This window comes from Salvelinus alpinus, unplaced genomic scaffold, assembly GCF_045679555.1.
Source record: "Salvelinus alpinus unplaced genomic scaffold, SLU_Salpinus.1 scaffold_41, whole genome shotgun sequence".
NCBI classification, from domain to species: Eukaryota; Metazoa; Chordata; class Actinopteri; order Salmoniformes; family Salmonidae; genus Salvelinus; species Salvelinus alpinus.
The window spans coordinates 1,586,916-1,602,896 of NW_027255982.1; the positions used below are offsets into that span (position 1 = coordinate 1,586,916).

At 41.8% G+C, this 15,981-nt stretch overlaps 1 protein-coding gene across 2 annotated transcripts in view; it reads left to right on the plus strand.

Annotated features, from left to right (window-relative positions):
• Positions 1–15,981, plus strand: part of LOC139567068 (mineralocorticoid receptor-like) — a 101,799-nt gene that overhangs the window by 43,745 nt on the left and 42,073 nt on the right. The window contains exon 3 of one of the 2 annotated variants that reach the window (XM_071388522.1): positions 11,914–12,050. In XM_071388522.1, the coding sequence (XP_071244623.1) occupies positions 11,914–12,050 (137 nt within the window). The remainder of the gene's footprint in view (positions 1–11,913; positions 12,051–15,981) is intronic. The other variant, XM_071388523.1, reaches the window with a different exon arrangement.

The following is a 15,981-nucleotide window of genomic DNA, read 5'->3' on the forward strand; positions in this document are numbered from 1 at the left end:
AAAAAGAAAAAATACAATTAATTCCACTCCCCCAAGAACCCCCCAATGCACTAACAACCAAGAGAATGAACTAAAGAGAAATAAAGGAAAGACAGAAGAAAACAGCAACAGCATTATTTAAAGAATAATATACCTCAGTGTTTGAGTGATCTGATCAATTTAAAAAGATATGTGTGAGAATTTAAAAATGTATGTACCTATATGAGAATATTTGTGCATGTATCTGGTATTTCTTTAATAATTTTACATACAGAACTGACATATATCTTTGCCATGATTTCTTTCTTTAAAAGTAGTATTTTCTGTGATTTTATTGAGCACAGAGTAGGAGAATAGAAGGGAGTATGAGTGAACTAGCAGTGTATTTTATTTCTTTTTAAAATGTTTTATTTAAATTGAACCTGTATTGTTTGGTACACAACCAATTGGCCAATATTACCATGTGTTGATTTTTAAGTGTAACATTTCTAGTGTTGATTCAGAAGTTAAATTAACTTAACACTCAGTGGTGTAAAATAATCACAGTGTTGGTGTTAATAACCAGAGTTGAGTGTGATTGTGTCATTTTTACTATGTGTAAAGTAAAACACTCAAAACCACACCCATCATTATCATATTTCCCAGCATTCTGTATTGGATGTTGATTTTCAGAAATCTTTGTTTCAATATTTGTGTTTTTGCATGTACATTGATTGGTTGATTAATCTTATGCTACACAAAGATAAATTACATTAATTTTCCTAAACTAATCCAATCTATTAGTAGTTGGATTTATTGCACCCGTTACTGAGATGGTTGTTCCAGTTTAGATGATTTAGGTAGTCTCATTACTCAGTCTTGCCTATCCTGGCAGTCATTCTGAATGCAGGTAACAGGTGATTAAAAGTTCCAATTGTTGGAAGTGTTATTCAAATCAACAGTGATGGAAAAGTACTCAAAAGTCATACTTGAGTAAAAGCAAAGATACCTTAATAGAAAATGACTCAAATAAAAGTAAAATACTACTTGTGTAAAACTCTAAAAATATTTGGTTTTAAATATACTTAAGTATCAAAAGTAAATGCAATTGCTAAAATGTACTTAAGTATCAAAAGTAAAAGGAAAGTATTCTAAGTCCTTATATTATGCAAAGCAGACAGCAAATTTCTTAGTTTTTTTTTTTTTTTACTTACGGATAGCCAGGGGCCCACTACAACACTCTGACATTAATTTACAAACAAAGCATTTGTGTTTAGTGAGTCCGCCAGATCAGAGGCAGTAGAGATGACCAGGGATGTCCTGTCAAAATGTAACAAGTACTTTTGGGTGTCAGGGAAAATGTATAGAGTAAAAAGTACATTATTTTATTTAGGAATGTAGTGAAGTAAAAGTTGCCCAAAATATAAATAGTAAAGTAAAGTACAGATACCCAAAAAACTACTTAAGTAGTACTTTAAAGTATTTTTACTTAAGTACTTTACACTACTGAAATTCAAAATATATTTTATATTTGAGATTCTTCAAAGTAGCCCTTTGCCTTGATGACAGCTTTGCACACTCTTGGCATTCTCTCAACCAGCTTCATGAGGTAGTCACCTCAAGTAAAAATGAGGTAGTCACCGGTAAAATAGTAGAACCATTTACAGGTGGTTCTATGAAAACCCCTCTGCAAAGGGTTCTACCTGGCACCAAAAAGGGTTCCCATATGCGGACAAACCAAAGAACCCTATATTATTCTACTTGGCACCTTTATTTCTACGAGTGTAGTACAGAGACATAGTTTGTGCGCTAGGCTAGACTGCAGATCATTCAAAGCCGTATCACATGACTGAGGCCGATGGATTTTATTACTACTTCTGTCTCTCTAGACTCTCTGATGTTGACAACCGGGAATTATGGGAGTTACCAGCCAGGAGTTAGTTCCTTCCCACTGAGATAATAACAGCCTGTCACTCACATCGCCGTGGAGATTCACGCGAACATTCTTAGATGGTTTCATTATCTCAGGCAATTAGTTACAGTCAGTGCTGCATCTGAAAGGCACCCCATATTATACCATATATAGTGCACTACATTTGACCAAGGCCTATAGGTGTGACAGTGAGTGATGGAGGCTAAATTTAAGTTCCATAATGGATTACTTTGTCCTCAGGCTTAGTTTTAATCACTAGATGTCAAGGTTCTAGCTTAAAGGAGGGTTATACCAGGTCAGCTCTATGTCTCTACTAACCTTTCACCTGGTATTCTAGGTTATTTAAGGTAAAGGTCAAAGTTCTCGGTCGGGAATGGGATACTGTGTTGTGAAATACAAGCATACTAGCATACCCAAAGACTTGCATTCATTGCGTTAACGCTATGGACACAGAGACATAAAAAGGGTATCCACTAGTTCGTCTGACTCTGGGGAAGTAGATAAAGGGCCTCGTTGCCAACATCCTGAAGTATCCCTTTAACTTGCCATAAAACGGACTATTCTCAGCTATATGTCAGGAGATACCCTAGGCAAGGTGCAGTTAGACCTGTGGATGTGGTTGGGCTGTTTTGCTAGCCATTAGGGCGGGGGTGAGGAGAGATATAATGTACAGTATGTATGTACATAGATCTGCATGATAGCATGCATCTTTCACCTACAGTACAGAGGAAGCCCTTATAATGTAGGCTGCCTCAATGGCAGTCTCTCTCTCTCTTTCAATTCAAATATTTAAAAAACATTTTTTATTTAAGGGCTTTATTGGCATGCGAAACGTATGTTTACATTGCCAAAGCAAGTGAAATAGATAAACAAAAGTGAAATAAACAATAAAACATGTTCAGTAAACATTACACTTACAAAAGTTCCAAAAGAATAAAGACATTTCAAATGTCATATGATGTATATATACAGTGTTGTAATGATGCGCAAATAGTTAAAGTACAAAAGGGAAAATAAATAAACATAAATATAGGTTGTATTTACAATGGTGTTTGTTCTTCACTGGTTGGCCTTTTTTTGTGGCAACACGTCACAAATCTTGCTGCTGTGATGACACACTGTGGTATTTCACCCAGTAGATATAGGAGTTTATCAAAATTGGATTTGTTTTCAAATTCTTTGTGGGTCTGTGTAATCTGAGGGAAATATGTGTCTCTAATATGGTCATACATTTCGCAGGAGGTTAGGAAGTGCATCTCAGTTTCCACCTCATGTGTGGGCAGTGTGCACAGCCTGTCTTCTCTTGAGAGCCAGGTCTGCCTTCGGCGGCCTTTCTCAATAGCAAGGCTATGCTCACTGTGTCTGTACATAGTCAAAGATTTCCTTCATTTTGGGTCAGTCACAGTGATCAGGTATTCTGCCACTGTGTACTCTCTGTTTAGGGCCAAATAGCATTCTAGTTTGCTCAGTTTTTTTGGTAAATTCTTTTCAATGTGTCAAGTAAATATCTTTTTGTTTTCTCATGATTTGGTTGGGTCTAATTGTGTTGCTGTCCTGGGGCCCTGTGGGGTCTGTTTGTGTTTGTGAACAGAGCCCCAGGACCAGCTTGCTTAGGGGGCTCTTCTCCAGGTTTATTTCTCCTTAGGTGATGGCTTTGTTATGGAAGGTTTGGGAATTGCTTCCTTTTAGGTGGTTGTGGAATTTAACGTCTCTTTTCTGGATTTTGATAATTAGCGGGTATCGGGCCTAATTCTGCTCTGCATGCATTATTTGGTGTTTTACGTTGTACACAGAGGATAGTTTTGCAGAATTCTGCATGCCTAGTCTAAAATGTTTCCTCCTCCTCCTCTCCAGGCTCTCTCTCTCTCTCTCTTTCTCTCTCTTCTCTTCTCTTATGAGAGAGAGAGAGAGAATGTAGATCTGTTGTTGTTATCAGGAGGGTCAGGGACAGTTTATGTGGTGAGGAGACAGCACAAAAACAGATAAGATACAATAGGGAATGCAATCACAGCCCAGATACAATCGGACAGTCAATTCATGTTCTGTTGCGCAAGAAAAAAAAATTGGGATGAAATACCCAGAATCCCAGATATGCCTCACTTTGTACACTACCGGTCAAAAGTTTTAGAACACCTACTCATTCAAGGGGTTTTATTTATTTTTTATTATTTTCTACATTGTAGAATAATAGTGAAGACATCAGAACTATGAAATAACACATATGGAATCATGTAGTAACCAAAAAAGTGTTAAACAAATATTTATATTTTAGATTGGAATGTATTTCAATTAACAGGTGTGCCTTCTTAAATGTTAATTTGTGGAATTGCTTTCCTTCTTAATGCATTTGAGCCAATCAGTTGTGTTGTGACAAGGTAGGGGTGGTATACAGAAATAGCACTATTTGGTAGACAGCTCAATTAAGTAAAGAGAAACGACAGTCCATCAAAGGCCATGATTTGAAGAGGGAGTGGTTACAGAAATCATTGGACAATACCCAGTAAGCAATACAAAAAAAAAAAGGAAAGGGAAAGGGGGATACCTAGTCAGTTGTCCAACTGAATGTATTCAACTGAAATGTGTCTTCTGCATTTAACCCAACCCCTCTGAATCAGAGAGGTGTGGGGGGCTGCCTTAATCTATACACATTCAAAAGTGAAAAACTGTAGATATGTTGTCAAAAATGCAACTCAAGACTAGAAGCATCAGAACCCATAGAAAGCAGCTTTGGCCACAGTTAACCTTTTACCACCTGTGCAACCACAGTGGCCAGTGTACAGTACTGTAAACATAGTATCACTGTAACAGAAGTCTGGCGTAGGGATACACATATCAGATTTCTGTGTGCTCAGGTACTCTCCAAACAGGCCTTATGCTAGGGTCACCTTCACACAGGCTGAAGTAAAGTAGCTCCCTAACAACAGTCTCTAATTCCACCTCAATAGACCCCTGTGTCTCGTTGGGAGGTGGTGAGTGGGTGTCCTAATGTTTAGGCTGTCTGACTACAAGTTACATAACTCGTTTTATCCGTTCTTTATCCCTCTCTCTGTTTGTTTTACATAACCTTTTTCTACATTTCGAGGTGTGGATTATATAAATAGTGTACGCTAGACCATAGCGGGTTACTATACTGTAGCGCTATTGTTTGCACAAGTCAAGGGTACTTCTCTTTCAAGACTGTGGGTTCAGTGAAGCTATGGCTCTTGTCTGACCCCTGTAATACAGTATAGCTAAGTGGAATGACTCAGTGACTAAATCGCTGTCTATGTACCCAAGGTAAGCCTACACACACACACACACACACGCGCCTAGTCACCTTACCCATATACATATCTACTGTACCTCTATCACTCCAGTATCCCTGCACATTGTAAATATGATATTGGAACTGACTCTGCATGTAGTTTCTCGTGTGTTTTTGTTCTACCTTGTTATTTTTAGTGCAACATTAATATTGATTACTGCATTGTTGGGTTTGGAGTTTGCAAGAAAGGCATTTCACTGTACTTGTGCACGTGACATTAAAACTTGAAACACACACACACACACGCACGCACGCGCACGCACACACGCACGCACGCACGCACACACACACACACACACGTCCATGACCCCCATCCTTTATGTCCACTCTGTGTGTAGTTCAGATGTGAGTGACAGAGAGATAGAAAGAGAGCAGTATAGTACATGCCTGATGACATCTTTGTCTTCTATCCAACAGAGCCCTTGTGAGGTTATCCAGGTTGTTTACGTGATATGTAATGTTAATGTCAACGGGTTTGATTCCCTCACATGGATTCTGCCTTAATGGTCACAGCGATGACATCTAAAATCACCCACGTAATGCGTTTACACAAGTAACCCTCTGAGAATGCCTCCCGTTACTTTGTCAATGACGGCAGATACCTTGTTATTTTCTGTTCAGTTTCCACGGTAACCATCCGACATCCAACCTCATTTCAGCGTTCATCTGACCCCAAGGGCACTCTCCTTTCCTGACCTGTGTTCTGGTCTTGGAGGCTAACTGACAGTGTTGAGCTAAAAACAAACTAACCCTTTCTCTCTCTAGCCGGGCATAATACACAGGCAACTGACACACTAAGACAGATTTGTAGTGAATAAATAAAATACATATTTAAAAAAACATTTGTATCGACAGACAATTATTGTAGGATATCCAATAGGCTGTTTATCATCCATAGCGATAAACAATCTCCAATAATATCTTTCTATGTGGATCCCTGCCTTTCCCCCTAATACCACCACCATTAACTTTAGCTAAATCACCAATCTTCACTAACTTAACTCATGCTGACAAAGCATTCCTTACACAGCTGAGAAAGTGTCCAGATATTTGAAGCATTCTGAGTATTCGCAGTGTTATCCTAGCGTGACATCCAAATTAGCCTGGTGTCTAGTTTGAGCTCCAACATCTGTCCTATTGTTGCCCAATAACGCATTCGCCGCACAGTCAGTGAGTGGCTCTTTTCTGGCTTCACACCCACAATCACATCGCCGGGCCTTATCTAGTTTTCCCATTATCATAGTCCCCTGAGACAAAATAGAGTCTCTAGTGAGATATTGCTGGGGGAATCAATCCCATAGATATTTTAGGGATTCATATGGAGCGAGAAAAAAAGGTTGTTTGCTCAAGTTCTTCTGACGAGAGATTTGTGCGATGAAATAAACTGTTATTGTATCGCCTGTGTTATTGTTTGAAGATTAAAGGTAGACTACAAACAATGAAAATGCTTCCCTGGGACTTTTTGTAAAAAAATATATTAAAAGAGACTGGGGTCAAGAGTGAAAAGAATAAGAGCTCCTTTTTAGACGTGTATCTTGAGGCTAGATATATCACCTGCTTTTGCATGTGTCTGGTGGGGGTAGAACATTGGGCTCTTAAAGGGATAGTTCGAGATTTTGGCAATGAGGCCCTTTATCTACTTCCCCAGAGTCAGATGGACTCGTGGATACTGTTTTTATGTATCTGCTTGCAGTTTGAAGTTGCTAACTAGCTTTAGCGCAATTGTTCACTAGCTTTAGCGCAATTGCTAACTAGCTTTAGCGCAATGACTGGAAGTCTATGGGAACGAGATTCCCTTAAAACACACCACTTTGATACAGCTACGACCGGAAGTTACTTTTTTGTAGCAGATTAGGACAATGTATGTAGCAGATTAGGAGAATTAGGTTAAAGTTAGGAAAAGGATTAGGATTAAGGTTAGGGAAAATGCCCTCCTAACCTGCTATGAAAAATCAGTTCCTGTCATAGCTGTATTGAAGTGGTGTGTTTTTTTAGGGAGTCGCCTATTGGAACAGCTAGCATGCTAGCTAGACTTAGAGTCATTATGCTAATGCATTATAAACTAAGTAAGTCATATAAACTGAGTATACAAAACGTTAAGGACACCAATTGACATAAATTGACCAGGTAAATCCAGGTGAAAGCTATGATCCCTTATTGATGTCACTTGTTAAATCCACTTCAATCAGTGTAGATGAAGGGGAGGAGACAGTTTAAATAATGATTTTTAAGCTTTGAGACAATTGAGACATGGATTGTGTATGTGTGCCATTCAGAGGGTGAATGGGTAAGACAAAATATTTAAGTGCCTTTGAACAGGGTATGGTAGTAGGTGCCAGGCACACCGGTTTGTGTCAAGAACTGCAACACTGCTGGGTTTTTAATGCTCAACAGTTTCCCTTGTGTATCAAGAATGGTCCACCACCCAAAGGACATTCAGCCAAGTTGACACAACAGTGGGAAGCAATGGAGTCAAATGGGACAGCATCCCTGTGGAACGCTTTCGACACCTTGTAGAGTCCATGCCCCGATGAATTGAAGCTGTTCCGCGGGGAAAATGGGGGGGATGAAACTCAATATTAGGAAGGTGTTCCTAATGTTTGGTATACTCCATGTATAAAGAGATGAACAGAAAAATTGGTAGATATTGACATTGTTGATTCTGATTCATCGCAGTGCTGGTTGAATGTTGCGTTATATACTTATGCTAACTGCAAGGGTTGATAGCATACTTCATGTTCAAAACAACACCAACAACACCCGAATATCATTTTCACAGACCAAACAAGTGATTCTGTTCATCAACTCGTACTCTGCGAAACATATAAAATGGCTGATTATTAGTGTTAGTTTGTTGCTGCATGCTTATAAAGCACATTTGGGTGTTGGCACGGTTTGGGCCAGGAACAGATGGAAGGATGACACTAATATCTGGCTGTAGTATGAAAAGAGGTTGAGCTCATTGCAATAAACAGACATTACTGGAGAGAGCTGTGGTTACGTTGATTCTGGTGAAAGTACAATAGAGCTCTTCATACAAATGGACAACTGTCTCTGTTTCTCCATAGAGCAGTGCCATGCAAAGTCGGGGTCGCGGGGGAACTGCAGTGGGGTCGCCAAAATGTTAAAAAAATTTGAGTACAGATTATTGAATGGGAAAATATACAAACGTTTTTGAGAAAGACAATTTGAAAAATAACATTTTATTGAGCAAATGTATTTATTGGTTTCTTTTCATTTTGATAAGAGTTAAAAATGCAATGAATTTACCGATTTTAAGGTTGTGTCATTAGATTTGAGGTATGGTGGGGTCACAAGAAAATATTAGGGAAAAATAAGGTCCCCAGAAATTCTGGGGAAAAGAATTGGGTACCAGCTGAAAAACTTTGAATACCACTGCCATAGAGGTTTAACAGTTTAACTGTACAGTAGAAATATGCTATTGAAATAAAGATATACCAACTAACAAGTATTAGATTCCAGAATGTTTGTTGTTGGTAGGTTCATGTAAAAAACATTCCAGCAACAGGTATGCAGAGATAGCCCATAGGGAATAGGGTGTCTGTATGTAGCCTATGTAAGTTCTTTATCCTGACTCCTGACTGGGCTGGGTGTTGTCTTCCTTCACTATACTACAGTTCTGTTGGAGCTGTGTGTGTGCACAGTCACTGCAGCCAGCCTTGGCCCGCTGTCTGTCTGCTTGTTTCATAAGCAGGAGTCGGGATGACCTACATAACTCCTCCCAGGGAGGGGAAGTCACCTTGTCGGGGACCGGCCGGCAGCGAGGCAGGGGCGGGGGGGAGGGTGGATGAGTTTATTGTGACGTGGCAAGGCAACTGGCTTACTGGCCCTGTATTCACCACGCATCTCTGCATCGTTTTGCTGATATTACAGAGTCCAGTCAATGCATTTTGGTGTGGGAAAGATGACTGGGTTTGTGAGAAATGAGGTCTGCTTAGCAGGCTGATCATAAATAGAACCACCCACACATACACACCCGTACACACACAGACACCCGTATACACACCCGTACACACACAGACACCCGTACACACACACACCCATACACACACCCATACACACACCCACACACACACCCACACACACACACACACACACACACACACACACACACACACACACACACACACACACACACACACACACATCTCGATAGACTCCTCTAAGCACGCTAAGAAATTGAATGTGTGTGTAGATGGTGAAGGTTGAATTAGATCAGCGCTCCTGATCCTATCTGCTTGCCGCTGTTGGTTTACCCCCTCCAGCAAGCCCTGGCAGGAGGTGTGTGTGGTAGAGCCAGTGTGTGTGCCTGAGTGTGTGTGTGTGTCTGTGAGAGAAGACAGCTCGTTTGATGAAGGATGTCGGTAGAATGCTAACCAGACAATCACCTTGTGTGTTATTGATTGAGACGAGAGAGGTAATTAGATGGAAGGAGGGGGGCTGGAGGGAGGTCGTTTTTAATGTCTTGATACGACGTGTCCTGTTTCTGTACCTATCTCCTTGTTTTTGTTGTTTCGGTGGGGGGTAGGGTGTGTGTGTGTGTTTCTATGCATGTGTGTTTGTGTGCATAGGTTATTTTTGTGTAAATCAGCAAAAATTTGTATTATAGACTAAACATATATTTTTACCATGTACAACTTTTACTCCACAGTACTGTAGCCTACATTAAACACTTCAAATACCCCAGGAATAATAAGCCTTCTTGTCAATAACAGCGCTGTGCTCTGTCTGGTTATTTTGTCTCTCTCTCTACATAGACTGCTTTTGGTAATGGCTGACTCAATATCTGGAGTAGACATTAATAACTGGCATTAATGAATGGCACGCCCTGAGAAACAAGGCTTCAATATGTTACCCACTGTACACAGTGTATTCACAACTGCTCCAGAGTTTACTCCCGCAATTTAGGCTGATGCCATGTGCATCATTTGAAAGGGTCACTTTCAAACCTTTCCACAGGACATCACTGTGCCGCTGCCGAGTTCCTGCCCCGAAAACTATGTCAGGTTTCACCCAACGATTTAATCTGATCTCTGCTGATTCAGCGAAACTATTTGGAGCACCCAGGCCTGGTCCGTTTTGTAAATGTTTGGGCTAAATGTATACTTCTCTCCTTCCCTTCCTCTCTCTATCTCTCAGTGCTCAGAGAAATGTATTTTATGGTACGTGTAACTAACAGTGTAGATTTGAACTTATCTACCGTAACGGCATAGCCATATCTTATCAAAGCCTCATTTTCGACCTTGCCTAAGTACAGCAGGCCAATTGACCAATGACACTGGCTACACAGTACGATATTGAGTCGTCACTCAGTATTTCTTGCATAACCCCAGTACGCTCTGGTTAAGTTGAACTAAGGCATAGGTGAACTCGTCTAGCATATTATTAGAAAATGACCCCGTAAGCTATAGTGACCCCGTAAGCCATAGCATGACTCACAACATAGATATGGAGAACAACATGATTGAGCAAACTTGTGTGATGTGTCATCACATCAATGCGTACATAAGTGGCCTACAATGCCCTGAGCCCAGTGACTAAGCGATCCACCTATATACCTCTGTGTGTGTGTGTGTGTGTGTGTGTGTGTGTGTGTGTGTGTGTGTGTGTGTGTGTGTGTGTGTGTGTGTGTGTGTGTGTGTGTGTGTGTGGTTAAGTGTTCGAACAACATGATTGAGCAAACTTGTGTGATGTGTCATCACATCAACGCGTACATAAGTGGCCTACAATGCCCTGAGCACAGTGACTAAGCGATCCACCTATATACCTGTGTGTGTGTGTGTGTGTGTGTGTGTGTGTGTGTGTGTGTGTGTGTGTGTGTGTGTGTGTGTGTGTGTGTGTGTGTGTGTGGTTAAGTGTTCGACCTATCCGTGTCATCAATAACAAGTTAAGTCCTCGCCCCCTGATTACCGCCTGGAGAATCATTAACTATGGAGCAAGACTCAGTGACATAACAGGATGTGAACTCTGCAGCCAGGTCAGTCCATAGTGGGAGCTGTCCCATTATCAACTTGGCTGATAGTCTATCTACATTGGTTTGACATATCTCTCCACACGTGGACAACGGCGTACGTCAGACCTATAGCCTACATATCTTAGAATCCATTATTTAGGAAACAGTTGTCTCAAAGTTGACCTTAGACATCAGCGATAGGTAGTTGAAGGGGAGATATTGTTAGGTCAGCCTAGTGTAACATCTGCTAACAGTTTCTGCCTTTCGACTGTAGTGTTTCTGACTTTAACCTGTACTCTGTCATCTGGGCCAAATCAACTCCACAGTCTTGCTGTTATTTTGTACGAATACGCACACACGCACGCATGCACGCATGCACGCACGCACACACACACACACACACACACACACACACACACACAAAAACACACACACCCCTCCTCACAGCCTCTTGTCTGTCCTTTGTTTTTCTTAGCCTGCTAAAGACATCTCCTCTGTGTTTCTGTCAGCGTCATTTCCAACTCGCTGCAGTAAATCTGACAAGTGCAAAGTCCTTTCTCTTTTCTGTCAGTTGGCAGGGATCCGTATGGTTAGCCACATTGTGCAGCTAATGTACTGTTTACGTAGTAAAAAATGTGAATGTTTCACAGTATCTCAGAGGCCTCCGTTTCTGATGTTGTTGGATAACAATTACTTTGTCAGCTTTAAAGGCTAAACTGTGTCGTCTCTGTGCTTTTGTTTCAGCGCGTCGCTGAGACACCCGTCGTCCACAGCCAAAGTGTGTCTGGTTTGCGGGGACGAGGCATCGGGATGTCACTACGGGGTTGTTACATGCGGCAGCTGCAAGGTCTTCTTCAAGAGAGCCGTAGAAGGTAGGAAAAGTATGATACGCCTTTCCGTTTGGGTCTGGGTTTGGGTGCTTACTAACATGCCTCCTGTTGAAGTCTGAGGAACCCTCCCTTCTATGTCCTCAGACTCCAAATGGGACACAGTGTAAAGTAAAGTCTTAAAGAAAGTGTGAAATGCATTTTAAAGAGCTTCTGTTTATAATCTGCTTTTCTGTCTATAGTAGTACAGTTGTTTGTGACAGAAGTATGCCTGGTCAGAAGATATGGCCTTTAAAGATAATTGTCGGCCATTTTGGTTGTGTGCAAAACACAACCCCTCCATTAGCGGGTTGAAACCTCAATGCTAAGTTAAGTTAGCGCCCTGGCGCTAGGCTAACTCACACCAGTCTCCGTATAGTCTCAGAGGAATAACCTCCAGGAGAAAATGCTGAGCTAGCAACAAAGTAGCTCAAACCCAAAACATACTCACCCAGAGAGAGGTGACACCAGACCAGTCAGTCTAAAAAAACACCAGTAAAGTTTAAAAGGATGTCGTAAACTGGTGTTTACGAATGACTCAATTTTTGGAGCTTCTAGATAATTACCTGTGAAATATTTATAGTTTTAAATAGAAATGTATGATTCAGTCAGAAACAAATAAGGTTAAATTGCTCAGCATGTACAGTTTGTGGCCTAAGATGACTGAAAATCATAAAAACCTCACAAACTATATACTTCTCCCATAACAGCCCTTTATGCTGTGTTTTAGCTGGGAAAATCAACAAAAACTCATAATGCGCTTTTCATTTCTGTGTGTAGCATGAGGCGCTGGGCTAAATCTCACACACACAAACATGCACGGGCACACACACACACACACACACACACACACACACACACACACACACTCTCCGAGGAGGCAGGCAAGCACCAACAAGGCAGTCGGTAGGTGTTTTTTCAGCAGTCAACTGAGGAACTACAGTCAACTCCTATTGAATTATCTTCATTTGATGATATTTACAAACAGTCAATATATGTATCCCTATGAAACCGGATTAGGTCTCCTGGGTTATCGGATCAGAAATGATATCATTCCACTCTGAGCGTGCCCGGGAGGGCTGGGAAGAGTTAACATATAACAGCTGAAGATCTGTGTGTTTGTGTGTGTGTGTGTGTGTGTGTGTGTGTGTGTGTGTGTGTGTGTGTGTGTGTGTGTGTGTGTGTGTGTGTGTGTGTGTGTGTGTGTGTGGTGTGTGTGTGTGTGTGTGTGTGCGCAGCTGTTTGTGCAGAAAGCAGGCAGCAGTTGGCCACATGAGGTTGGTTAAGAGTGTTATCACCCAAGCCTATTCAGTCTTATTTTAGGCTCATTCAATTCCAAATGGGATACACAGTAGGAATCTGTAGACTGTTTACCTCATGGGAAACTGCTGCGATTTCTGTGGAACAACTGCTGCTTTGTTTACTTGCTCAATTAGCCCCTAATCATGTCCTTTTTCTGTGTGTTAGATAGCCATGTCAAATGATCAAATCAAATTGTATTTGTCACATGCGCCAAAAACAACAGGTGTACACTTTACCGTGAAATGCTTACTTACGAGCCCTTTCCTAACAATGCAGAGTTAAAAAGTAAGACAAATGTATAAAACATGTAAAAGGAAATCATAATAAAAATGTAAAAGGAAACAATAAAATAACGAGACAATATACAAGAAATACCGGTACCAAGTCAATGTGCAGGGGTACGAGGTAGTTGATGTGAATGGGGGCGTTCTCGGCCCTCTGTTTCCTGTAGTCAATGAACAGCATACTCACGTAGGTGTTCCTTTTGTCCAGGTGGGAAAGGGCAGTGTGGAGTGCAATAGAGATTGCATCATCTGTGGATCTGTCGGGGAAGTATGATAATTGGAGTGGGTCCAGGGTGTCTGGGATGATGGTGTTGATGTGAGCCTTGACCAGCCTTTCAAAGCATTTCATGGCTACAGATGTGAGTGCTATGGGGTGATAGTAATTTAGACAGGTTACCTTGGCCTTCTTGGGCACAGGGACTATGGTGGTCTGCTTGAAACATGTAGGCATTACAGACTAGGTCAGGGAGAGGTTGAAAATATCAGGGACGACACTTGCCAGCTGGTCAGCGCATGCTCTGAGTCCTGGTAATCCGTCTGTGAATGTTAACCTGTTTAAAGGTCTTACTCACATAGGCTACGGAGAGCATGATCACACAGCCATCCGGAACAGCTGGTGCTCTCATGTATGGTTCAGTGGTGCTAGCCTCGAAGCGAACATAGAAGGCATTTAGCTTGTAGGCTGGGCAACACTGGGCAACTCGCGGCTGGGTTTCCCTTTGTAATCCTTGATAGTTTGCAAGACCTGCCACATCTGACGAGCATCAGAGAGGTGTAGTTGGATTCGATCTTAGTCCTGTATTGAAGCGTTGCCTGTTTATTGGTTCGTCAGAGGGTGTAGCGAGATTTCTTATAAGCGTCCGGACAAGTATCCTACTCCTTAAAATGACTTTTTAAGATTGTGTCACATCTAAACTGGTACTGTCAGGTATTGTAGGCCATCAATCTTTCTCTTAGATGTGGAATAGCCTAGTTACACGCTATAGGAATTGTGGGTAATGTAGTGTCTTGTATATTATATTTGAACTGACTACTCTGGGGTCTGTTCTGGTGCAGCTGCTGCCTGGTCAAACTCTATGTGAACTAGTGGGATGATGTCATCAAGGTTGCTTGTACTGTAGTATGTGTGTCCTTTGTGATGTGTGCAGTGAGCCCAGCTAGCGCTTACCTTACCTGACATCAGCATAGCTGCTATGCGGGGGAGGGTGGGGGAGTGAGGCTGAGAGGTAGAGTGGGAGGGAAATAAAGATAGAGGTGGGCGGGAAAGAAACGGGGGAGGGAAAGAGAGGTAGGGTATAGAATGAGAGTAGGAGAAAAAGACAGGGGAATTGCAAAAGAGAGACAGAGGGCAGAGACACAGACATAGAAGGGAGGGGGAGTGAGAGAATGAGGCAGACAGAAAGAATGAGAGAGCGAGAGGGGGAGACAGACAGACACAGAGAGGAGGGGCTGAGAGAGAAAGTAAGCGAGAGAGAGGGAACAAGAGCGAGAGAAAGAAAGAAAACTAAAGTGATGTGTCAGCACCGAGCTCCGGTGAGGTGTAAGTAGGACGTGAGGAGACGTTCTAGTTCTCCTCCTCCCCCTCTTCCTCTCTCCTCCTCCCCCTCTTCCTCTTCCTCTTTTCTCAATGTGAAAAACCTGGCCTCTGTGAGTCTGATAATGAGCTATGAGAGGAGACTGCAGAACAACGTCAATACAACGGGAGAAATAATCCATGTTTAATTTCTGTCAAGGCGCCCCCCAGCTGCCTCACAGGCACGACGGCCTCCTACTGCCTCCGCCCATTAGACCCAGTTACAGACCCAGAGTCTCAGACCCATTTACAACCCACAGCTAGTTAGTATTCTTTACTCATCGTCAGCTCACATTAAAATCCTGTGTACTAGGGAGGGGCCACTTCCTCTCAATGACAAAGTCGATGAGTCTATAGGCTGGTCTCAGATCTCTTTGTGTGGTATTGGCAATAACCATAGGATTAGGCGATACTGTACAAAGGACCATGCTACGGAGTGTGTGAGTAGTGGAAGGAACTGGAATATGATCTATAATTCAGGTTATAATTTTGGGTTAGACATAAGCTAGGTATGGACTGGGTTTGTGTGAATGGTCGTTTTTGGTGGTTTGGTAAGTGTAGCTTTAAACTGTGGTCAGCTGAATAGTATACCACTCTGATTTCAATGGAACTTCTCATATACAGTATATATTTCATGCCCTGACCTTAGAGAGCCTTTATATGTCTCTATTTGGTTTGGTCAGGGTGTGATTTGGGGTGGGCATTCTATGTTCTGTTTTCTAGGTTTGTGTATTTCTATGTTTTGGCCGGTATGCTTCTCAATGAGGGACAGCAGTCCATCGTTGTC